This window comes from Lutra lutra, chromosome 5 (assembly GCF_902655055.1).
Source record: "Lutra lutra chromosome 5, mLutLut1.2, whole genome shotgun sequence".
NCBI lineage: Eukaryota > Metazoa > Chordata > Mammalia > Carnivora > Mustelidae > Lutra > Lutra lutra.
In genome coordinates, this window is record NC_062282.1 from 85622331 (window position 1) to 85649064 (window position 26734).

Sequence of the window (26734 nt, forward strand, 5' to 3'; positions counted from 1 at the left end):
TACTTTAAAAAAAATCATCATAATTTTGTTGAACTTTTGCATCTCTGTGGCAAACTCAGCTGTTGGTAGAAGTTTACTTTTCACCTCTACTGTGTTTTTATTCAAACTGTATAACATATTTATTTGCAGGCAATTTTAAGCAGCCATTTGAAAACCAGTATTTTGGAAATGGATTCAGAGATGCTCTCGGGCCCGTGTGCCCTAGATAGATGGTAGCATTGTTAACAGAACCGAGTCAGGGAACTTGTGATTTAGGCATCATCTTCTTAATTTTCAATATGAATGAGATCAGTCTGTTCGTGGAGGAAGACAGATGTGACAGAAGGCCAAGGCAGCATCAAATCTGCTTTTATTTCTTATGTTACATTCGCCTAGGTCCTCCACCTTGTTGCCAGTTGAGTGGGGGGTCACTGTGGTCCACTCTCATCTGTCCTCTGTGGAATGCATTCCACAAGCTCAACCTCTTGCAGAGAAACAAACGGGAGACTGCTTTCCTTCCCATTCACATTGCAGACGGCTCTGTTCCTGAGTTTTAAACAACAATAAAGACAAAAAGCAAATCCCTGTAGTAAGAAACCAGACTTTTCAAATGAAACATTTTATTGTAAATAGCTCCTCATAGGTATTCCTCGTGCTTCATTCCCCACCCGCCCTTGTTTTTTCCTTTGTTTTGATTTTTGAAAATGTTTATTTCAGGACTAGTGTTTCCATGGGGTGTGGTGTTACATTAAAATGATCCCCCTGCACAGCAGGGGGAGAGTGTTTCTTTGTAACTTTGGTTCCATGCCCAAGACACATCTTTCCTTGATCTGCTGAAACTGTTTCCATTGCTGAACTTTTTCTTTACACAATATACGTTTATAGTTCTTTTCTTCTGGTTTGACATATACATGTTTCATTAAATGCAGCATATATTGTAGATTTTCAACAGGGTCATGTGGGAACTGTCAAGTAAGAAACCTTGAATAATGGCTTTAAAATACACAGTTGTAGTCCTGGCTACAGGGTAGTTCTTAGCTTTTGATCTCCCTCTCACTGTTGTAAACATTTCTGCCATCTTTGAAGGTCTAGAAGCATTTGCCCTTCTGGGGTCTTATCCGTGTTTTCGGTTACTCTGAAAAACAGAGGGAAAATTCTTAAATCATCATTTCTGTCATTAGCTGAAGCAGGAAAAAAATTCTTTTTTAAGGAAAAAAAATTATTCTTTACCACCTCTTTGAGCTCTACTACATAATCCAAGTTACATAAACGAAGTCTCTAAGCTCAATCCCTTTAATTTTAAGTGAGAAAAGAGAACAATCTATTTCAAGGGTTATATATGCATGGAAAGTGATGAACAGGTCTTATTTCATAGTAAGTGGCCTGACATATAAGCAATTATCATAGTAGCCTTTACTTCTGGGGCCTTCCAAGACAACACCTTAGAAGCTCAAATGAATGATCATACCCCCAAAATTAAATATAAAATTACAAAACATAAAATTCTTTTAAAAGCAGGTCTTGTCTATCTATGCCTTTCAGTGACTTACTTTTATATCATATTTCCTCCTCAACAATTATATCCAGTGGCAGGTAGTCTCCACTCTGAGGTCTTGACCTTGGGATTCCCTGGGAAGTATGCCATATGGGTTTCTTAATTGGCTCCAGAGATGTTCCTGAAAAGGTACTTCCCTGGACTATACCAGTTAGAACTGCTAGCCCTATTTCTCTTTAAGTCTCTGTGTCTGAGTTTTAACTTGGTTAGATGTTAAGGATATAATACTCTCTTCCCCCCAAAAGCCAGAGATGGCACAAAGGACGTGCTATCATGTGCTGCTCAAAGACTTGGCCTTTAGAGCCTCAATAACATGGATGGAGAAAACTGGGATTTCCAGTTTTGGACACTGTATGTCCAATGACAAGTTATTTCAATTCTCTAAGCCTTCATTTCTCCATCTGTAAAACAAAAATACTAATTCTCTAGCAGGACTTTACTGGTGCTGCAGAAATAGTGATCAATATCCAAAGTGGTGGGAAGCAAAGCAGTTAGTACCCCAGGAGATTTCCAGTCCACCAACCAAAGGCAAATGAAAGATTCAAAAGAATTCCTGACATTAGCACCAGTCAGAAATATCTGGAATTCATATTTGCAGAGGCATGTTGCTCCTAAAGACTAGATTAGACATGAGTGAAAGAGTGATAGGGTCACAGAGGAGGACCAGTGGGAAGGAAGTACAGTGGGTTAGATGTAGGAGGGAGAGACTGCTGGTACTTGCACAAATGAGACTCACATTCTAGTGTTCAAATACAGAGCAATGCTCACCTATTGCACATCTTTCTTTGTCTATCTGGGCAGAGAACTGGAGAGGGATGGCGGGGCAGAGATAGGGGCAGGAGATTCCTTCCCAACAAGACGCTGTGGCTAGGAGCACAAGTGCTGAGATCCAGAGTAGCAATGGAAGGGCTTGGGTCTCAGCCAGTCAGGGAATACTGCTGTGGGTACACCCTGCACAGCTTCTGAAGAACTCACACATACGTTCCCCCAAATGGCCAGTCTTTCATCACCTTTCATAGAAAGGACGTCAAGCACTGGTAACTGCCAGAGAAAAGCATCAACCACCAGGGAGAGAGTCACAAGCACTGTCAATGCAGTTGAGAGGCATGTACTCTTTTCCCTCTGCCTCTTCCCTGCCCTCCAGGAGAACCAAGCCTTGAAGAGGGAAGAGGGAGAGATCTCTTAGAGCCAGATCATGAATCTTTCCTACACCTGGGATAGGGAAGAAATGAGATTAGATAGAATCTGAGGTTGAATTTTAAACTGAGCCAGACTTTTAAGAACTGAAAAACTGGGGAGCCAGCTTGAGATTTATTAAAGAATAAGAGGAAAATTAGAACCTGAGTGAAAGCCATGTTTTGAGAAAAATAAATTATGTTCATATTTACATCCCACTGAGATAAGAGCCCCAAACAACTGGCTACAACTGTAATACTCCTATATTCCCTGGTAGAGAAGAAAACTGATCTTAACGTACATAAAAGATGCTTTAAGGTGTGTGTTTGTGTGTATATAATATATGTACATATAAAATACATACAGTGTATGTGTATTTGTATGGATAGAATAAATATGTAAACACAGAAGGGCAGTCTCCCAGAATATTAAATTTGTGTACAGTGAGTATCTGTAAAGGAACTAGGAACAGAGCCACATTTATTCAGATGGGCATTGTGAATAACTGAAGTCCCATCCAATGGGCCACCATCAATGACCAGTTTTCAGTGAATCAAAGGTACAGTGTAACAAAAACTGTAGAGAACATACACTCGCCTTTGATTGACAAGGCCCTTGGGATATGACAGAACCTCAGGAATTCCTATGAGTGGGTTGCTTTAACATCACCGAGCTTTAGTTTCCTCCTCTGCCACACAGCGATTGCAGCTACCATTTCTGAGAGTTTACTACATGCCAGCAGACCATAAGTGAATGAGCACAGTGATGTCATGTCTGACTTGTGATTCCAGTATCCAATTACCTACTACACTGCCTGGTTCACAGATGACACTTAGCAAATATGAGTTGGGTTTAATGGACAGGCTACTTATGTTCACTATTCCTTAGGGTTTTCTAACTGCTAGACGTTATAGTTTTGATCCTTTATGGGCCACATATTTAGAGGTATATTGAGTCACAAACTGTAGCTACCTCCTGATCCCTAGTTATCATAAAGAACCCCAAATCCTGGACAGCAGTCACTTCCTCTTCCTGCTTCTGAGGTCTCTGTAAAGGGCACCATCACCCAACAAACTGTACCATCCAGACCCCTAAGGGTCTTCCTGACACCTTTCATTTCGTAACCCTCATATACAATATGTCATACGGTAAAATAGTCAATAAAGGGTAGCTCTTATTATTACCTCCATCTTACAGATGAGGAAACCGACTCTCTTAGGTAGTTGGGTTAAGAGAATCCTAGTGGGAAAGACATAATGATAAATTAAACAAAACTGAAGTCAGAGGATCAGAGGAGGCTTCCCTGAGTCGCTGATTTTACACTGACATGGGTAGGACAAATGGATATTAACTAGTTGATGGTTATGTGGGAAAGACGTTCCAAGTGGGTAGAAGCACACCTCATAATGCATGATCCAAGACAGAATGCTTACTGTGTCCCAGGAACTTGGCTTTTAATGAGTCTTTCTATATGCCATGTACTATACTGGTTGCTTTACTTATATAATGTCATTTAATCCCTAGAGAAATAGTAGAGGCTATCACTTGCTAATCTTTTATATTAAGAAATTAATATTTATAGAGGCATAATAGTATCTATTTTGTAGGATCTCTCTATTAAATAAAATAATAGATATGAAATGCACTTGTCAACCACAAAACAGATGTCTTCTTTCTCTTCTTTACCATAATATCATAACTATCATTAAGAAATGTTTATGGATTGTCAATACAAGCTAGGCGCTATGTGGGCATTAGGGTTACAGGATGAATAAAACATGTATGGTCCTGGCCCTCATGAACCTGGACACAATGAGGAATACAGGCATTAATTGAGAAAAATGACAACAACATGAACCAAAACAACACAAATGCATGTAAAATTTGTCTGGGAGTACAATCAAGGAAGACTTGCCTGCGGGAGTCACAGGTGAGCTGGGATCTGAAGGATAAGTGAGTAGGTGTTTACTAGATAAAGCAGGGCTGAAAGTACTGTGTGCACAAGGACTGCGTGGGCAAACCCCTGCAGTAGGCAGAAGGGACTAAGGCTCATCAAAGAAGCTTCTAGAGCAAGAGAAAGCCCGAGAGGCTGTTTGCAGTTAGACCATTCTGGGCTCTGTTTGGCACATTAAGGGAATGAGATTTCACTCTAATGATGATGCTTTCCCAGGCAGGAGGCATGGTTAGATTTGTGTTTCCTAAAATTCACTCAGCTGCCATGTGGAGTGTGAATTATAAGAGCGTCTAGAGAAAGGGGCACCTGGGTGGCTCAGTGGGTTAAGCCGCTGCCTTCGGCTCAGGTCGTGATCTCGGAGTCCTGGGATCGAGTCCTGCATCGGGCTCTCTGCTCAGCAGGGAGCCTGCTTCCTCCTGTCTCTCTGCCTGCCTCTCTGCCTGCTTGTGATCTCTCTCTGTCAAATAAATAAATAAAATCTTAAAAAAAAAAAAAAAAGAGCGTCTAGAGAAAAAGCACTGAGCCAGGTGAGTAGGACATCACCACCAGGGAGTTGGGGGAGAATGTATTTATTCATGTATTCTTTCCTTTGTTCACTCATTTTTTTTTTTAAGACTTTATTTATTTAACAGAGAGATACACAGCAAGAGAAGGAACTCAAGCAGTGGAAGTGGGAGAGGGAGAAGCAGGCTTCCTGCCCAGCAGGGAGTCTGATAAGGGGCTCCATTCCAGGATCCTGGGATCACTACTGGGGCTGAAGGCAGACGCTTAACGACTGAGCCACCCCGGCACCCCTGTTCACTCATTCTTCAAGTTATTCTCCAATGACACATAAAGAACAAATCAGATAGCCATCTTATTATTATAGTCCCATACTATCCAGGGCTCTGACCTAACATGTCACAAATCTGCTTTCTCAGTCATTTACCCAACCATTTACTCATTTATCTGTCTAGCCTTCAGTCCACTTGTCAACTTAAAATGTGTTCAGCACTTAGTATATAGAAGGCACTGCTGTAGACCTTGAACATACAAAGATCTATAAAGCATAAGCCCTAGTCTATGCTTTCTTAATAGTCTAATCTATAAGACAGGGAAACAACCTCAGTATGACTAGATGAAGGCTAATAAATATATCTACATAAAGAAAGACTGATTGGGGCACCTGGGTAGCTCAGTCAGTTAAGTGTCGGCCTTTGGCTCAGGTCATGATCCCGGGGTCCTGGGATCAACCCCCACATTGGGCTCCCTGCTCAGTGGAGAATCTGCTTCTCTCTCTCCCTCTGTCCCTCCCCCTGCTTGTACTCTCTTCCTCTTTGTCAAATAAATAAAATCTTTAAAAAAAAAAAAAAAGGAAAGAAAGACTGACTAACTGGCATACAATGATTCATCTTATCTCTTAACAATATAAGAGAATAAGGAACAAAATTTTTCATCTTAAACAATAAATATAGTAGAGTCATATTGCCATTTATTTTCTGCAGGCCACCCCCAGGCCTTCGCAGGAGGGATTGAAAAAATATAAATGTGATAAGAAATAAACATTTGCATATTTTCATGGAGAATTTGTAATTAATCAGTTGTAGCTGGCTTTTTAAAAAATTTTTATTTATTTATTTGACAAAGCGGGAGAGAGACCACAAGTAGGCAGAGAGGCAGGCAGAGAGAGAGGGGGAAGCAAGCTCCCGCTGAGCAGAGAGCTGGATGCGGGGCTCCATTCCAGGACCCTGAGATCATGATCCGAGCCAAAGGCAGAGGCTTAACCCACTGAGCCACCCAGGCACGCCGTAGCTGGCTTTTTAAAAGAGTTTTATTTATTTATTTAAGAGAGAGAGAATGAGAGTGGGGAGGGGCAGAGGGAGAGAGAGAGAAAAGCAGACTCCCTACTGAGCAGGGAGTCTGATGTGGGCTCTATCCTAGGATCCAGAGATCACAATGCCAGCCAAAGGCAGACACTTAACCAACTGAGCCACCCAGGCCCTGCTATGGCTGTTTTTATAATACAGTTTGTTTGTTTATTTATTTATTTATTTGACAGAGAGAGAGAGAGAGAGAGATAGATCACAAGTAGGCAGAGAGGCAGGCAGAGAGAGAGGGGGAAGCAGGCTCCCCGCCGAGCAGAGAGCCTGATGCAGGCCTTGATCCCAGGACCCTGAGACCATGACCCGAGCTGCAGGCAGAGGCTCAACACACTGAGCTACCCAGGCACCCACAGTATTTATTTTTTAAGTCTGTTTTTCAAAAAATCAGAACAACAATACAGTATTATTGGTCTTTTAACCTGTATTATGTTACTAGACAGGAAGTGAAAATAATGAACTATCAAGTTCAAGTGTTCATGGTTGACACTGGGGTCATTAAAAACGAACAACGGTATGTAGATGAAAAATCATGATCACCTGTTCTCGGTCTGGTCTTCCAAACTGCATAATGAACAGAGTTGGTTCTGGTATGTTCTTCATTAACATGTTCCTCTTCAGAAGAAGAGGATTTTCAGTGGGTCACTATAACCTGGATGTAACAATAACCTGGTGATAGCTATTTCTGTACTCCTCTCATTTTCTTCTTTCCTTTGTCTCCGTGTATAACTGACATGGAAGAATTTGTGGTATGCTATTTATTTTAGAATAAATCTACAGAATGCATGCACAGATGGTATCTTCTGAAACTACCTGGGGTTCCCCTGCTTAAGATTAAAGTCCTGATATAATCTGTGCAGCTGCATTTAGCTGCCACTGAGAGCAGTAAGGGTGCTTTCTTGGGAGCCTTCGGCAGCTTCTAGATCACCAACAAAATGACTTAGGTAATTTAACTGCGAAAAGAAAAAAAAGCACGAGTGGCTCCACTTCAAGGAGGGCATCTTTACATATAATTTAAGTGAGTCTTGGGTTTAAGAGCAGAATATAAATCCTTAATTTAGTAGGAAAAATATTTTTTATGGTTATGTGCAGTACACCTTTACTACCTGCCAAAGAGCCAAACATTTTTCTTCCTTACTTCTTCCTATCTCTCCTTCATCTGCTTTGGAGATAAAAGTGGCATTGATCAATTTCCAGTCATCTTATTTAAATCTAGAATACTTCCTCAAAAGAGGAGACAAAAAGGAAATTACTTGTTCTGGTTTAGGTGGTAAAATACTTGGTAATGCTAGAAGTTATAATTCCTTTTTTTTGTTGTTTGTTTTTTTTTGTTTTTGTTTTTTAAAAGATTTTATTTATTTATTTGACAGACGGAGATCACAAGTAGGCAGAGAGGCAGGCAGAGAGAGAGGGGGGACGCAGGCTCCCTGCTGTGCAGAGAGCCTGATGTGGGGCTTGATTCCAGGACCCTGGGATCATGACCTGAGCCGAAGGCAGAAGCTTTAACCACTGAGACACCCAGCTGCCCCTATAATTTCTTTTTTTAAAAGACTTTACTTGTTTGTTTGTTTTAAAGATTTTATTTCTTTATTTGAGAGACAGAAAGAGCACTGAGTAGGGAGGAGGAGTAGAGGTAGAGAGAGAAGCAAACTCCTCACTGAGCAGGGAGCCTAACGTGGGGCTCAATTTCAGGAACACAGGATCATGACAGGAGCCAAAAGTTGACACTTAATCAACTGAGCCAGGTGTCCCAAAAGACTTCTTTGTTTTAGAGAAGGAGACAGAGAGTGAGACAGAACTCACGAGTGGGGGGAGGAGCAGAGGCCAGAGAGAGGCAGAAAAACAGACTCCCCACTGAGTGTAGAGCCTGATGCAGGTCTCCATCCCAGAACTGTGAGATCATGACCTGACCCAAAACCAAGGTCCCAGACTTAACTGACTCAGCCACCCAAGTGCCCCTACAAGTTATAATATCAAAGTTATAAACTGACAAATTCAGTAAATGTGGTGCTAAATTTTTGTATAATAATAGCTAAGAGTTGCTGATGATGAACTATGTTCCAAGCAATGTGGTAAGTCTTTTATATGTATAATTGTATTTAGTTCCCTCAACATAATACCAAGTTGTAGGTAATATAACCATTTTACAGAATAGGAAATCTCATCTCAGGTGGATTAAAGTTAGCATGACATAGCTTGTAAATGGCAGAATCCAAACATAACGGTTTATCTAACTTCAAAGCTGTAACTCTAAACTACTCAGTCATTTTCCTATACCTATTTTAAACTCCCCAGATTCACCATCACATTAATTTGCTGTATTATTATTAATTATAATCATGACTCTTCATTCAACAGATAATTACTAAGTGGCAGTTTTGTGCTACTCTGGAAGAAAAGCAAATTAAATCCTGTACAACCCTCAGAGTCACAAAAAATGGAAAAAGGTAGAGAGATGAGCACACTGTAATTTCAAAACCTACTAGACAAGCAGTACTACCCACATTGCACCCTGACTGCTGATATACATGATCACCAACGGCGCTCACAATGTGAGAGAAATGCCCTCTTTCCTTTGTGCGGCAGCATGGTGGTTTGTAAGCAGCTAAGAGCCTCTAGATCGAGGCTGTTGGCGTACAAATGCCAGTCTTGCTGATTGTAGCTCTATTTCCTTGGGAAAGTCCTGTGTTGGTGTGTCTCCAGCTGTGAAGAAAGGAATAAAAGCAGCCCTTGATCTTGGGGGTGCCTAGATGGCTCAGTCGGTTAAAAGCAACTGCATTTGGCTCAGGTCATAATCTCAGGGTCATGGGATCCTGGAGCCCTGTGTCTGGCTCCCTACTCAGCAGGGAGTATGCTTCTCCCTCTCACTCTGCCCCTCCTCCCTGCTTCTGCTCTCTCTCTCTCTCTTAAATGAATAAATAAAATCTTAAAAAAAAAAAAAAAGCAGCAGCGACTTTACAGGGGGTGTTGTGAGGGTCATTAAATCTACTGCTTAGAACAGCCCTGGACAAGGAAGTGTTAGCCATTATTGATGTAAATGTTCAAACCTACTCATTTTCTAATCAGTATTTTCGAGTTTTGATTCTTCCCTCCTACTTGGGTAGTACTTGGGTCCCACTAAACTTTGTCTGTCCTATTTATTTATTATTTTTGGTTGGGGAGGGCTACTCATTTTCTCACACTCTAGCCATTTCTACCCTTTCCTACAAAATCTTACCCATTTTTTCTTATATTACCATTCAATTTTTTTTTTTTTTAAGAGAAACAGTGAGCAAGCAGAAGGGAGGTGGACAGAGGGAGAGGAAGAGAGGAGAAAGAATCTATTTTTTTTTTAAGATTTTATTTATTATTTATTTGACAGAGAGAGATCACAAGTAGACAGAGAGGCAGGCAGAGAGAGAGAGGGAAGCAGGCTCCCTGTCGAGCAGAGAGCCCGATGCAGGACTTGATCCCAGGACCCTGAGATCATGACCTGAGCCGAAGGCAGTGGCTTAACCCACTGAGCCACCCAGGCGCCCGAGAGGAGAAAGAATCTTTTTTTTTTTTTTTTTTAAGATTTTATTTATTTATTTGACAGAGAGAAATCACAAGTAGACAGAGAGGCAGGCAGAGAGAGAGAGGGAAGCAGGCCTCTTGCTGAGCAGAGAGCCCGATGCGGGACTCGATCCCAGGACCCTGAGATCATGACCTGAGCCGAAGGCAGCGGCTTAACCCACTGAGCCACCCAGGCGCCCCGAGGAGAAAGAATCTTAAGCAGGCTCCATGTGGGGCTTGATCTCATGACCCTGAAATCAAGAACTGAGTCAAAATCAAGAGTCAGACACTTAACTGACTGAGCCACACAGGCATTTCTATTCTTACTCAATTTCAGAGCCTCAGTCCTCTTCCTTATGTTCTGCAAGGCTACCATCCTGACTGCCAGACAGGATGGCTATCAGTCAGAATAGTAAATCTTTTGGAAGATAGAATAAAGCCAGAGGATTGATTATATGAGGACATAAACTTCCTGGGCATATTTGCTCAACTCCTTTGTAACAGGTCGTGCTAAAACACTTTTGCTTGTCAGTACCACATCTAGGTAACAGAGTTGATACCCATGGAAGGAGAAAGTGTTTCTTCTTTATTTTTCAACTTGCTATAGAAAATGTTGAAGAATATGAGGTCCAGGAAAGATCCCTGTATAATACAATAGGAAAACTAAAGTTGCCACAGATCATGATACCCGGATTTAGAAGAGCACCTGGCCCTTCCTCATTTTAAATACTGTTAATATGAGTTGTGGTTTCTGTACCTGGGTAGACATCAGAATCACCTGGTATGCTTGTTAAAGACACAGATTATTCCTTGCTTTCCACCTCTCCCACCCTACTCCTCACCTCCATCTCCAATAACCTAATCCATTAACTTGGAAGTAAGGCCTTGGGATCTGTTATTTTTCATAGCTCTGGGAATCAGTGTCCAAGATTATTTATACATGTATTCGTGAGACATAGACTTGATAATTTAGTAAAAATAAAACTCTTATTTTTCTAAACTGACATTGAAAATGATCTTATTTGAAAAGAAGATCCAATTTCACTTAACAGCCTGCTTTTTTGAGTTCTGATGAAATCAGATGGAGAGAAAGGGTTAAGAGTAATCAGTCATTTTTAGCTTATTAGACTTAAAGGATCAGAATTTTTAAGTTGGAAGAGATACTAAACATAAACTCAAATTTCTTCATTTTGCAGACAGGGAAGCCATTCCTTCTGCATAATGGAAGACTGATGAGAACACTGAGCTCCATAGACATTATGACCTCCCAAAGCAATATGGTTAACTAGAACAAAATTCTTGATTTCCAAAATACTTGATGGTTCCTTTATTTCTTTCATAATCACCCAAGTGGATTGGATCTGCTTCTTGCTTTTCTAATTTATTTTTTTTTAAGATTTTATTTATTTATTTGACAGACAGAGATCACAAGTAGGCAGAGAGAGCCCGATATGGGGCTCAATCCCAGGACCCTGGGATCATGACCTGAGCCGTAGGCAGAGGCTTTAACCCACTGAGCCACCCAGGCGCCCCTAATTTATTTTTTTTTTAATTGAAGCACAGTCAACATACAATGTTACATCAGTTTCAAGTGACTTTTTTTTCTCATTTTATGGCATTTAAGCTAACCAAACTAAGTGGATTTTTTTTTAACAAACAAACAAACATGGGAATAGTAACTATATGTAGCATCCTTCTCATCACATACCTCTTAGAACCACATTTTGAGAATTAAATGCAATCTTACCTTTAAGAGGCACCTTGACATCAAGGCCATAGAATAAAGGCAAGAGAGAAGAACAAGAATAGAAACAGAAACTGCAGAAGAAAAAGAAGAAGATTATGTAAATCTGAAAATTTCTGTACTGTCATTCATGTCGTACAAAACCTCAAGCTTTTCCACTTTGCTCAAGTCTGATCACTTGTCACATACACACCAAGTACCTTCTGTTTAAAAAAAAAAAACTGTATGTTTTACTTATCTATTGACAAAATAATTTGATGAATAACCAGAGTCAACTAACATCAGCTCATACATCTTGGAATCCTGAGGGGGTCTAATAGATAATGGATTTAAGCTTGTAATTTTATAAATGAAAAACATAAGCACCGAAGAGTTAGTCAACAGTCTAATTGCCTGTAATGTTATAGCATAATAAAGCCTGGAGGTTAGCCCTCCCAAGTCCTACTTCAGTCCATACTATAGTCTACTTGTTAGTGTGTGGCAGGGTCTACCAAAAATACAAAAATATGATCAGAGCATACATTTATTCTTAAGGCTATCACTGTTTGGTTAATGTGACAGGTATTAGGAGTAAGGCAGAGCAGGAAGAATATTAATATGTAAGGTAAAGATATGATAAATCATCTACCATGGGATACTTCTGAGGTAGAAATGGGGACACTATTAGTAATTACATCAGGGCAGCAGGCATAACCTGGGTGTGCCCTGGAGGAGTGAGGATCTATAGTATAAAACGGGCTTGCATATCAGAGGACACTTTGGAAAATGAATGCATGATACTGTTCGAACCTCTGTGCTTCTCAGATAGTTCTCTCCTTCTTGACTCAGAAGTTAAATGGAGTCTGATTTGTCTCTCTTCTCTGAGAACCTTCAAAAAGAAGCAGATACTTGGGGGGACAGACATGCTTATGTAGCAATGGAACATAACCAACTGCCTACTACTTAATATTAAAGGTCACAAGTCAGATCTTTTTTTTTTTCTTCTTCTTCTTCAAATATCAATTTCCTTGGTGATTACTCTTACAGAGTCTGTCTTTAACCTTATTGTCACAATTCGGGAGCATTCTGTTGCCCACGACATCTTTGAATAAGGGTTGTCTGTGGTTTTCTCATGTTGAGCACATTATCCACACGTGTCTTATAATGCCCTTGTTTATAGGACTCTTGCTTCACTGTAGCAAAATTATATAGTCAAATTATAAATATGGTGCCAGGAGCCACGTATTGGTGACTTCTATTAGTCTGGGAAGCAGAAACTCTGACCTTTTTTTTCAGTCCTTGAAGATGGAGAATGGTAAAATGACACCCATAGCAGGAGAAGATGTAGGGAACGGGAGGCTTCCACTACTCCTCTGAGGAGGTCAGACACCGGCGCTACCTCTCAGGGCATCAGGAGATACCCATCACCTCATTGGCCATGAGATTCTTCGTCCAGGCAGTGTGGGGGCCGAGTATAGCACCTAGAGTCAGACACCCTAAACTCTGGACTTGATTTGCCATGGACTGGTTATATGGTTCTAGGCAAGTTCTTTATCTCTCTGGGCTGTTGTATTGTCTGCATAAAAGGGGATCCCTATATCTACTGTGCCCATCTCACAGAGTAACTCTGCATGGGAGTCAGTGAAGCCGATGACCCTGGGAGTGCTCAGGAGGAGGTAAAGCTGCACAGCTGAGGCTGTTCTGCTGTCTGTAGTTATCACGTGACATATACTGCGTCCATGGAAATTAGGGACAAAGACGGGATATCTCAGGTCCCCTCAGGAGGTGTTCAAGTATCCCAAGGAAAAGAAAGAGAGTATTTCTGGTAAGTGATCTTTCGCATTTTCTCTAGGCTTGTGTGTATGAGAATGGAGGCAAAGGGAATAGAAGGTGTGTCACAAACCTCATCCCTCATTCAAAGCTCCAGTCAGAAACCAACCAGATTGTTTTGAAGTAGCTTAATTTACTATTATATGTGGAATATACTGCTTTGATAGCTGAAGAATCCTTGTTTGCCATCATATACATTACCCCATTACCATAAATGGTTAAGAAGTTCAGATATGTGACACAACATGTTCAGGAAATTCTGACAGGGAACATAATCTTAATCTCTTGCCTCCTAAAATTTCCATGCAATTTATTAAGAAAATGCCTATGGGAGTGATATTAATAGATATATTAGAAACCCACCCCCCACTTGCAGTTTGTTTTTCCTTAGATGAATGGGGACTGAACCAAACTAAAATTTCTGGTTTTAATTCTGACTTCCTCCTTCGGTCAGCACAGAAAATGACTAAAACCAGGAGCTTCAAAAATGTAGAAAATGAAGGACATCAGGCATGTGGTCTGACAAGCAGGGAAGCTGGGAACAACCCCTGCTTCTTGTGGATCTTCCTGCCAAACCCTGGGAATTCAGACTCACTTCACGACACTCTACCTTTGCCTCATTCAGTCTTACGTGCTAAATAGCACATTCTGGAAATGAGAACCATTCAAATTTAAAATTTTGCAGAGGATGTGTACTTTATGTTTGGAAATTTATAAAATTATACTTTTTAATCAAACACTTTCAGAGTTTTGTCATTTTCACATAAGTAACTTCAACGGTTCTTCATGGAACCCATGAGAAAAGGTGAGGGCAAGCTTTATCATCCCTTATTTTATCGGTAAGGCTTAGACACAAGTCTAAGTCACATACCAAGGTCAAACAGCTATGGAAAGCCTACATAAGAATCCAGGTGCTTATGGTCTGGCTACTGGCCCTTACCGATTCCCTATGACCTCACATTTAGGGAGAACTACAGAAGCAACCTTGATGAATAAAATCCTATAGATGGTTTTCTGTTTTCTTCTTGGGTGCCCACGGGAGATGCTAGAAAATAGCTGCATTCTTTTGCAATACAGGAATTCAGACTGGAACTCTAGAGAAAGCCTCCTGCCCTCCTTGCTGTGCTCCTAGCACTGGTGCTCCAGGCATCATGGGTGGGAGCATTCTTTGTTGTGTGAGACTGTTTACCTCACTGCAGCTTGCTTGGCACCCGTATGAACCCTCTCCCTTCTCTGGCCATGCACATTCTGAAATGCCCTCTTTAGGAACTACTATGCATTACCCCTGAAAGTGCTGGTTGACTTGGAGGACTCTTTCCGGCCATTGGGGGAAGTGACATGAGGACATAATTACCATGTGTCAGCCTAAGTTTCTGGACTTACTGTCAAGGGGACACTGCAGCTCAGGAAGAAAGGGCTTTTTGTGAAGAATAACAAGAATGGTTTTTTTTTCCCCCCAAAATGGTACCAAAAATGATTTTTAAAAGAAAGAGCAAAGTAGTCATAAAACTCAAAATGAAGTTTTAGAAAGGAAATTAAGGTAAGAAAGGGGAAACTGAGTAAAGAAAACATGCGTAGAAAAGAACAGGAATCAACACAAAAGGCAAACATGTCCAGGCGAGGTTGCTGAAGGCAGAACCTTTGCTGCATTGCAGGCACCTGCCTGGCAGTGAGGGTCATACTGACTGTCACTACACCTGCCTGAGCATGACACACAGTAACTAAGAAGAAATGAAACACAATGAGTGAAACTCATATTATTTTCTGATCTAAAACATAAAGACTGAAATTCATATTGAACATATACCTTTTCTTCTAAGTCCTTTATCTGTCGTTTCTGGATGTCTGTTTTATCTTCTAAGTCACGAATTCTCTGAAGAAAGAAAAAAAAACCCAAAGAGTTAGTGGGCATTAAGTTAAAAAGATAAGTTAACAAGAAGACTGTTCACCAACCTAAAACACAGAACTTGCTATGAAAACACTAACTTTGGTACTCACAGCTGGAAACATCACAAATCCAGGCGATTGGATGTTTCAAAAATCACCCACACTTGTGGTGCAAAAGTTAATTATACATATTATACATATATTTTAAAAATTTGCTGCCCCTGTCTACTGCGTGCATCCCTCCAGACCCTATCCCTGTGAGGGACGGGTAGTTCACACCCCACTGCTCTTGGGGTTGGCCATGAGACCTGTTTGGCAGGTGGCATGTGTGTAGGAGTGAGGAGTTGGAAGGCCCTTCCTCGTAGAGATAGCAGTATGTCCCAGAACTAGTGAGCAAGAAACCAACTTTGTCATGGTCATTTGGATTGGGATTTTTGGTTGTTTATTACCACAGTTAAAAATGGCTGAAGGTGAACACACAAATGCAAACAATCCCATTGTTTTTTGCTACCCTTTCTTTCCAACCTTATTTCAACTCTGCTTGAGGGTGGAATTTCATTACAAAACAGGATTTGCCAATTCTTATAAAACCAAGTAGAGATTATACTTCACTAAAAATTCCAAGGAGGGAAGTGATTAAATTAGGGGAAAACTAAACATAGTAAAAATAGCACAAGTAATCCTAAAGACAAAAATGTTAGTTCCGGAACTGTCTGTGAACTTACCTGTCAACTACATGATAAAATTCTAGTGATTTAAATAGCACAGATTACATAGACAATTATTTGTGAGTGAAAAACAGTCTTCCAATTTCGATCTGGCAATCCAAAAGGCCTTTTAGATTTACAGCACATGGGTATACAGTGTCGGCTTGTTATTTTAATGCCTCTTTTGGGAATAATCCAAAAAATGGGGAATTGGAGTCTGAGAAGAAAACAGTGGAAACTAAATGCAGTGATAATATAGAAAGAGAGGTTTTTATAATGCAATGTGGGGAGAAAAAGGGAAAGCTAGAACAAAGAATACTGGAACTTAGAAATCCTATCTCTCTTTTCTCTGAAACAGTGGTTCTCAATTGAGGATGACTCTGCCCCTCAGGGGACATTTGGCAATGTCTGGACATTTTTTAAAGTTAGTTAATTTAATCTGAAGTATACGATTCAGTGGTTTTAGAATTTCACAAAGTGGTGCGACCATCATCACTGTCTGACTGGACATTTTTGAATCACATGTGGTCACTAATCACATCTGGGATGAGGGGCAGAGCCCAGGATGATACATAGGACAGCCCCCTACCATAGTTATCTGACCAAATGCAGGGACTGAAGAGACTGAGGAGTCTGGTTTAAAGGGAAGGGGTTAAGGTGCATGCAGGAGTGGATGAGAAGTTTCGGTCAGAGAGACTATCAAGGCTGACCTTGAAATTAGAGGATAAATGAATGCTAGGTAAAGGAAGGGGCCTGGAAGCTAATGGTGTGGGTACATGGGAGTGATGTGTGTGCTTGTGTGTATTTCCAGGCACCAAAGCTACTCAGTAAAACAATACATTTGCTAGCCATTTCCACCTTGAGTTTGCATGTAATTCCTTGATATGTCTACTGGATGTGGAGGCAGTATTCTATCAATAAAATCATGGGCCTGTGAGATTACTGCAGTGTCTCTTCAGCTATCAAATGTATGCTTGTTGGGCAACTTCCTCATTAGGACAAGACTTTGCTAGATGTAATGGAGAGTCCAGACACCAGTGAGTTCTTGATCTCAAAGAACCATTCCAATCAGATGGGGAGACGAAGTTTGAAACACAAGGAAAACCAGCTCAAGTAGAAAAGATAAATGATGGCAAAACCATGTTTAACTTCATCACCAATCTCTAGTAACCAGGACACTGTTGAGTACAAAGAAGCTGTCTCTACATGTTGATGACATGAGTTATTTCTGTTAATGTGTGTTGCATGCTCTATTTCCTTTTCCTTCCCATCCGCTTGCCATCTAATCCAAGAGGGATCCCTGTCAGGTCCAAATCAGATCCCTTTTCTACCTGTCTTATCTGTATTGCTAATAAGTCCACCAAATCACTGTTATTGGCTTCAGCACTGGTGTGACAGCTCACTGCCAGCCCTTCCTGTTTCTAATTTAGTACATCCATCTACAGCAGCTGTGTGTATTCCTGACATGTGAAATCATCAGGGTAGTCCTTGAGTTTAGGGGGAGAGGAAGAGGAATAAGAATAAGGGAGATGTAGCTAAACTACACTCAGAATATAAACCCAACTCTTTTAAGGTCCAACATGATTTAGCCTTGTCTTACCACTCCAACTTCACCTCATGACCACCCTCTTGGCTCTCTCTGCTCCATTTTTATGGCCTTCTCTCTGTTCCTTGAATATTCCAAATGTTCCCACAATAAAGACTTAGACTCTGTTGTCCCTATCTTCAGGGACACTTTGCCAAGATCTTTGTGTGGCTGGTCCCTGGATTTTAGACATCTTTAGAAAGGCCTGGTCTGACTAGCCAATCTAAAGTGGCAAATCCTCTACTCCCCAATTTTTTCTCCACAGCACTCATGGACACTCTCTAAATTGCCTTGGTCATTGTTTTTTGTGTTGTTGCTTTAACTCCCTTCATCTATAGGATAGATAGATGAGAACGGTGACCTTTATGTCTTTGTTCACCGGCACATTCCTAGTCTCTGGCACAAGCAGGCCCTCAATATGGTTGTGAAAGAGTGTGTAACAGGGTACGCAGGATAGATCTTTTTTTTTTTTTTTGGAAGTATGCAGTCCATTATTATCAGGGAGAACATCCTAAGGGAAATAGACCTTAAACTGGGACTGGAAAAAATGAGAACATTTAGATAAATGAAGCAGACATGGAAGGGCATTTTAGGAGTGATCAGGCAAACAAAGGCTTGGAGGTGGGAGTCATGGCCCAAGTAGTACCAGGAAGAGGTCTGCAGGAGTAGAGAGGAAGGTACACTCTGCAGATTATCTCAGATCAGGTTTTCAGGGAAGGGGTAAGCCAGCTAATGAAGGACATGGAGAGATCTGCATAGGACCAGATTCAACTGGAAACTGGGATCATGGAGGCTTCTGAGGAAGAATGTACCATCAGAAAAGGTGAAAGAATCCGCAGTGATATGCATAATGAACTAAGGAGAGGAGAGCTGGAAGTCTCCCCCACAACTGCGTCCCCAAGGCACACTGCATATGGTTTTTTATGCCCCTTGTCAAGAGACATCAATTATAGTTATTTTTCTTTGAATTAGTTTCCTGTGACTCCATCAGTATGTCCTCAGCTTTGTAAAGGCAGGTCCATGCAAATTCTCTGTCTGGCATGGTGTTCAAAGTCTAGGAAGTGCATTTAAACATCTGATTGAACAAATGCATGGATGATGGAATCGGGTTACATCAGAGGACATCTGGCTGAAGCTGGGCCTGCTGCAGTATTGAAAGGTCCTTTATATGCCTGGGGTTAAAAGTATGTACAAAATGCAACACCTTCAAAAACACTTCAGGAGAGGGGCGCCTGGGTGGCTCAGTGGGTTAAGCCTCTGCCTTCGGCTCAGGTCATGATCTCGGGGTCCTGAGATAGAGCCCCGCATCAGGCTCTCTGCTCGGCAGGGATCCTGCTTCCCACTCTCTATCTGCCTGCCTCTCTCCCTACTTGTGATCTCTCTCTCTCTCTGTCAAATAAATAAATAAAATATAAAAAAAAAACATTTCAGGAGAAATGCTAGATGGATGCAGTGCTATATTAACTATTAGAGATAAAGGACAAAGAAGACTCCAGGGTTTCCAGCCCGAGTGCTTCAGGAAATGATAATTCTACTGACAAGGCAGGCAGATGGGGAAAGAAGGGAGCAGTAAGGATAAGAATGAATATTTAGCTCTGTTTCATGTGTGAAACATTCAAAGAGAAATGTCTAATGAATAGTTAGGAATATGCTCTAGGATTTAACTGGATCATACACTGATGTATGACAAATTCTGGCCAAGAACTTCTGGAATAATTCTCTCAAAACTACTGATTACAATGGCAGACAAAGAGTAAGAAATAATAACTAGAAAGGCATTTTCTAGTGAACATTTGCTTGAGAGATAGAGAATTTCAATGGGAATCTGTGGGGCTTAGAAATATAACATACCTAACCGTTCAGACTGATAACTTAAAGCAAACAAAACCATGTCTTTCAGGAGTGAATCACCTTAGCTGGTTAAAGACTCAAAAGAGATGATAAGCTTTTAATCATAAACAAATTCAGATAATAATTTGTACATCTTAAAAATAAACACTGCTGTGGCTCCACGGCACAACTCCTGATTTGTTGAAATTAATTAAATGCTATTGTAGCCCAAGAAATTTATGCAGAAGACATTTTCATTCCCCAATGAATGATGCCAGGGAGTCTATTATTAAAGGATTTGAAAACTCTTTCCAGGGTCAAAAAAATCAAAAAAGTTTACGATGGAATCTGAAGGGCCAATGAAACAATCGTGCATGCGCTGACCATCTCCAGGACAAATGGCTGCTGAGTTCCCCTGTTACCTTGGATAAAGACTATAAAGATTCACAGAACCCCTGGCTACAGAGTAGGTATGTTAAGTGTCATGTTCCCCATAAACTGTTCTTACTGGTGTCATAAAATAACCTGCTCTTTGCCCACTCACCTTGAACTTTGAAGACCACACGATTCTTACTTCTTCCATAGTCCATCTGGATTTTGTACCAGTTCCTTGTCTCAGCTTCTGAGTACCCAACATGACAGCCTGCCACTGTCAATTTTGAGATTCTTTTGGAATCTGCTTTTTGACCAGGGCCCTAGTCCTCATCTGTCAAGCTAAGACATGAACTGAGAGTTGGAATTAAGAATTTTGGCTATAAATTGAGTGTTCTTGAGCCTTGCTGGTCTCGATGAGTCCCATAAATCAGAGATAATTCAGGTTGTGTATGACAGTGTAGTGCAGTGGTCAGATGCATAGGTCTTGAGTCATGCCCACCTGAAGGGTCATGCTGGCTCTGGAGCTTGCTATCTGGGTCATCTTGGGCAAAATTAAGCTCTCTTATCATCACTATCATTATCTCTTCAATTGGGATCATAAGAATACTTACCTTAGTGGGCTACTGTTAAGATTAAATACAAGGATGCAAATTTAGTTCCTGACATAGCAAAAGCCAGTAAGTAAGCGGCAGCTTCCAGACATTGTTGGTGTTGCTATTTGTTCTGGGAATAAAGGAAAGGGCCCTTGTTCTCTTTTACCCTATTCAGATAATTGGATCAGGCTAGGGTCTGGACTGGGATGAGTAATAGGACAGTTGCATTAGTTCTGTCCTGAGGAGACTCTTGCTTCCCTGCATAAGGGAGCTAATCAGGCTCCAGGATACTGAAAGTGTATTTCATGACAAAATAGTTCCCAAAATAGCAGCAGTATGCAATGCTTCCAAAATGCCAATTTCCTTGAGACTGAATCTTTACAAAACTATCTTCCTCTCTCTGAGCCTAGGTGGAAAACAATAGTTATTTGCCTCTCTGAAAATAGTTTATAGCTCCTGGGCTTCTCCACACCCATACTTAGTACCATGTGCTTAGTACTAAGTCCCATTTGCTTAGTACCAACCCTACACAGATGCAGTCACTCAGTCCTCACCTGATGGGCTTGCTGTAAGAGCTCCATTCTCTCCTGAAGAATCTGACAGTCATACTCTCTGCTCTTCCTCAGCATCTGCCGCCGTAACTTTTCTACTGCTGTCCTCAGCTCCTCTTGCTGTTTTTCACTTAACAATTCACCAAACTTGATAACAGTTTCTTGCTGCAGAGCATTGTACAAAGTAGCTTCTAGCTCCTGGATTCTCTGGCAAACAGAATTAGAAAAGTCTAACTTTGGAACTTACATTGATGTGTGTCAGGTGAACGGAGACGCTTGTGTGTATGGTGGTGGGGGAGTCACACATTGTCGTAGTCATACAGGATCATAGCAATATGATAAACTTCGGAGCTTGTCCAGCCTGACTACCATTTTGCTAATCCCCTTTGTAGGATTCCCTAAAAGCCATCTAGTTAACAATACGTGAACTTCTCTGATGGGGAATTTGTTCTTTTTCCTGGGATCCTGTCCATTTCATTTAGAGGAAGTTCTTACTATACTAAGAGAACTGTCTATCCTTTTGTTCCCAAGTGTAGCTGAGAATAAGTTTGTTCCCTTTCATTTGACAGTCCTTCAGGTATTTAGACATCTATCATGGTGCTGTACTTTTAGAAATAAGCATTGAAAAGTGGCCTAAGTTGGAATACTTGAAACTGGAGATACATTTCATGCATAAAAGGCCACCTCTCTACCACACAACACATCTATGAAACTGAAGATGGCTGTACAGTCTCCACATCTTAAAATACAAATTGAGAAATATGATCTAAAAATGGCCTAGAGTCTTCAAAATTGGTCTTTTTTTTTTTTAATACTCTGAGATATACAGCTGCTTTAGCTATAAAATGCCTCCTTGAGTATTCTCTGTTTTAGGTGAAGTGTTTATTGCTCTTTATATCCTGGTTATTTTTTTAACATGCCTCAGATATAGGAGCACAGACCGACAGTCTTACCCCGTGACTTTGACAGAGGTGGATAGTCATGCCTCGGTAAGGGGTGTTTTCCTAGCTCTTGTGCTGGACTAAGCAGATCTCATCTTTTTAACATTAAATGTGGTTGTCTGAATGAGTACTCAGTCACGGGACACACAAACACACAACGGAACCCTATCATGTACAGGTGGAGGAGGCACGGATAAAAGGGTAGGAAGGGAGGGGGAAAGTGTTTCCTTTTTCATTTTCCAGGGATCAACTCTCATTTTCTCCTTTCCCCATCAAGTGGTGCTCAGAATCTCTTACTCATTTTGGAAGGGAAGACTAATTCATCTTTGTTACAAGCAGGGGCTAAGTGCTTCACTCTTATCCCCAAAGTGACTCAGGCTGCTTCCAGGAAAGCATTATAAAAACCTCTACTAGCAACTCCTTGAAATGTTCCTCTTTTAAGTTTGGTCTTTTTCTCCTGAGTCATAACTGTGAATTAATGGTGGGGTGGGGGCTTAGAAGACACACAAGCTGTAGTTCAATATTAGCAATTACGGATTACGAATTTGGTATGGGGAATGAAGCAAATGTGCTCCTCAGTCAGCACAACGTTCAGTAGGAGAGAAAAAGGCACAGCCCATTCACCAAAGAGCCTTCCATACTGTGGCTGGATTATGGTAGTGAAGGCCACACCAGCATTACCCGCTTGCTTTGTCAGGCAAAGTTCTTTCACTCTCCAAGCCTTCATTCTCTCCTATGTAATATAGGAATAATCAGATTACCCATACTTCGCAGACTTGTTGGGAGAAACATGTGAAGTAAAAATGTATATAGCAGACATTAAAGACTCTATCATTCTATCACTACATTAGGCTCCCAAACAATTGGATTTAATAAAATTTCTCTTTAATCCACAGTACCACCCAATCTGTCCTTCATTAAAGCATTTTATAATAACATACACTTAATTTTTTTTAAATGAAGCATAATTAAATACTTATTAAGTTTTTTAAGATTATTATAATAGGAAAGAGATAGGGAAGTATTTGTTCTAAAACCGGAACTGGAAGCCACTGAATGAATGAGCTTCACGTCATGGTCTATCCAAGCACTTGGTGTGACAAGTGAATCAGGATGCTTTAATCCACAGTAGAGAACTGTGAACACGCTGGGTGTCTTTAGTGCTTGCTGTACCTACCATATATGCTTGGTCAAGAGCTTGTTTTCTGTAGTCTAGTTCTTCCTCTAGATAGCCTTTTATTTTGCAGAACTGTTCCTATAAAAAGGGGGCCATAATGAGAAATAGAAAGAGTCAATTGAGTTTACTAGGAAGTGATAAATTATACTGATTAATATAAATTGTACTGATTAATTTTTCCTCAAATTTCAACATAAGTCAAGTCATTAGCATTTGCAGGGGCAAAGATATTGTCTGTTAGGGAAATGGGAAATAGTTCAGTTTTCATAGCCTCACACAGGGAATGTGAAAATCAGTGGAAAGAAGTATAAAAGACAGAATGACCAATCCACATGGAATGTTTTAAAGGATTTTTATGCCAGTCCAAGAGAGTACATGGTTAAGGACAGATCTGATTTTCACAAGATAAGTTAGTAACTAGTAAGTGTATCTGTGCCAATATATTGGCAGGGTCTATTTTTGTAAGAATGTTTAGGAATGTAATATGCACAGTGACATAATAAAACATAATAAAAATTATTCAAAATTATTTGTGTAAAATTAGCAAGCACAAAGATTGATAATGATTTAGAGAATAACTTAAGAGAGAGCTTCTGCTCCTGCCACAAAACCCAGACAAGCTGGACTTCAACCTAAAGTTCCCCTGCGTGTCCTCAGTTTCCACATGCATGCTCTCACATTGCTAGCATCTTGCCATTAGCATTTAAAAATAAATCTTTGTGTATGATGTAGCCACAAAGTACAGTCAATTCTTTCTTTGTGTGCTTAACTGAAGGAATAAGGACATCTTCCAACACTGGAGGAAAACTTGACTGAATCCACTTTGGAGAGACTGACTGCATGTGGCAGTTGTGCTGGTGATTTTCTGATTACCTCTGAGCTCCAGAGCCTAGAACAGTGCCCAGTACAGGCTGACTGGGTAATTAATAATTTGTATATCTGAAGAGTTTTCAAGGTTCTTGGGTTGTTGTTGTTTTTGTGTTTTTAAGGATTTACAGTTCATGTCACATGCTTTGACTTTAGAGTCTAACCTTTTGGCAAAATAGAAAGTCCATGTAAAAGATAGCAAAAGATGTGTAAGTTGTCACATATTATATAAATATAAGTCGTCCTTATTATAGGATTCCCTCATCTGATAGGAATCACTACCTGGTTTTTAGTGTAATAACACTAATGACACTACAGTTATAAAATTCTAATGTATTCCTATAAGTTATAATCAATAATTCTTGTGCTTGGGAACTTAAAAAAATTTTAATTGTAGTAAAAGACACACAACATAAATTTTATGCTCGTAACCATTTTTAAGTGTACAGTTCAGTAGTGTTAAGGATATTTACATGGTTAAGGAGCTAATCTCCAAAATGCATTTCATTTTGCAAAACTGAAACTATACCCATTAAACAATAACAACACCCCAAGTTCTCTTCCTTTTAGCCCGACAGCCATTGTCCCTACTTTCTAGGAGTTTACTACTCTGAATACTGACATAAGTGGAATCATCCAGTGTTTGTCTTTTTCTGACTGGCTTATTTCACTTAGTATTATGCCCCTGAGGTTCATCCATGTTATATCATACAATTTCCTTCCTTTTTAAAGCTTGAATAATATTCACTGTATATATAGACCACATTTTGCTATCCATTCATCTGCTGATAGACACTTAGGCTGCTTCCATGTTTAAGTTATTGTGAATAATGCTGCTTTGAACATTGCTGTACTTTTTGAGACTCTATCTTCAATAAATTTGGGCATATACCCAAACATGGAATTGCTGGATTGGATGGTAATTCCATTTATTTTTTCAGCAACCACCATAGTATTTTCCTTAGCAGCCACATACCATTTCACAATCCTACCACCAATGCACAGGTTCCAATTTCTCCACATGCCCACCAACATTTATCTTGTTTTTTGATAGTGGCCATCCTAATGGGCATGAGATGGTTTGGAGATTTTTAAAATCAGAGTTACACCCATCATTTCTGTAATTTTTACTATGACTCTATATGGTAGAAAAACTATTTAGCCTAAGAAAAAAAGACACTTAATTGAATTTTTCTTCAGTATTAGTTTATAGAAATATTATAAAAATACAACGTATTTTTGAAGAATATAACTTGAAATTATGGGATACTTCCAGGAATTCTGTTCCATAGTTTGTACACAAAATACTGGGAAGCTAGGGGTGCCTGGGTGGCTCAGTGGGTTGAGCCGCTGCCTTCGGCTCAGGTCATGATCTCAGGGTCCTGGGATCAAGTCCCGCATTGGGCTCTTTGCTCAGCGGGGAGCCTGCTTCCCTCTCTCTCTCTCTCTGCCTGCCTCTCCATCTACTTGTGATCTCTCTCTGTCAAATAAATAAATAAAATCTTAAAAAAAAATACTGGGAAGCTGCAAACTTGCTTTTCAGTGCCAGATAAAACTGGTAGAAAATAGTTGTCTTCCATTTGCCTTGTCAATTTTTCTTTGTTTTTCTGATACCTCATCTTTGTACTCACCATGTCACTTTCCAATTCCATCATTTTCTGGTGTAGGGCAGCCTCTGCTCCTTCAATTTGCTGGATCCACTAAGGAGTAAACAAGACAGAAAAGTCTGAAACGATTGCTTGATATGGTATATATCGTGCAGTCTACTGGGTTGCTTTGTTTATTCTTATATCTCAGAAGCAGAGGAGAACTGAAGTGAAAACTTGGTGCATTTTATGTCTTAGGTCAGGAAATGTAGTCATACATTCATTCATTTGTTCATTCGTTGCATTCATGGATGTCTACCATGTGTCAGGCACTGCATTACATACTAAGGTTTTGATGGTGAATAAGATCAACGTGATTTTTTTTTTTTTGGCCTTCCTTAGAGAATACCATAGGAGGCTTTCTTGGAAGTGACAACTGCAACAGAGTCTGGTGAATCTGAGTCAGAGATGATTAGGCAAAAATGACGGGACGGTTTCAAGCAGAAGAGATATCCAATTCTCCATGGCTGGGGGAAACATGATAAAAGAAAGAAGGCCAGGTAAGATTGGAGAAATGGCAGTTTTTCAGTGTATGAAGCTGCCAACAGCTAAGTGTTGAAGAATCATTTTTGTTGAGTAGAGACATTTTATTTTATTTTTTAAAGATTTTATTTATTTATTTGACAGACAGAGATCACAAGTAGGCAGAGAGGCAGGAAGGGAGAGAGAGGAGGAAGCAGGCTCCCCGCTGAGCAGAGAGCCTGATGCGGGGCTCGATCCCAGGATCCTGGGATCATGACCTGAGCCGAAGGCAGAGGCTTTAACCCACTGAGCCACCCAGGCACCCCGAGTAGAGACATTTTAAATCACATAAAAAAAAAAACCCAACTTTCATAATACTTAGAATATATCATCCTGGTAAATGGCACTGATGTTAACACTGATTAGCACCCTGAGTAAAATTAGATCTTGAATAACAGGACATGAGCTTACCAAATATTTGGTTTCATAGAACAAATTATTAT

The 26734-nt window shown here is 40.3% G+C and overlaps 1 protein-coding gene across 10 annotated transcripts in view; it reads right to left on the reverse strand.

The window, feature by feature from the left end:
- Window positions 1-579: 579 nt before the first annotated feature.
- Window positions 580-26734, reverse strand: part of JAKMIP2 (janus kinase and microtubule interacting protein 2) — a 165568-nt gene continuing 139413 nt past the window's right edge. For 4 of the 10 annotated variants that reach the window (XM_047731283.1, XM_047731286.1, XM_047731284.1 and 1 more), the window contains exons 17-21: window positions 25755-25823; window positions 23257-23334; window positions 21142-21345; window positions 15418-15483; window positions 11968-12669 (exon numbers count right to left, since the gene is read on the reverse strand). In XM_047731283.1, the coding sequence (XP_047587239.1) occupies window positions 12523-12669; window positions 15418-15483; window positions 21142-21345; window positions 23257-23334; window positions 25755-25823 (564 nt within the window). In that variant the 3' untranslated portion in view covers window positions 11968-12522. Of the gene's footprint in view, window positions 1115-1529; window positions 1609-9210; window positions 9227-11804; window positions 11876-11966; window positions 12670-15417; window positions 15484-21141; window positions 21346-23256; window positions 23335-25754; window positions 25824-26734 lie in introns of those variants that run through there. The other 6 variants (XM_047731291.1, XM_047731288.1, XR_007127671.1 and 3 more) reach the window with 5 other exon arrangements.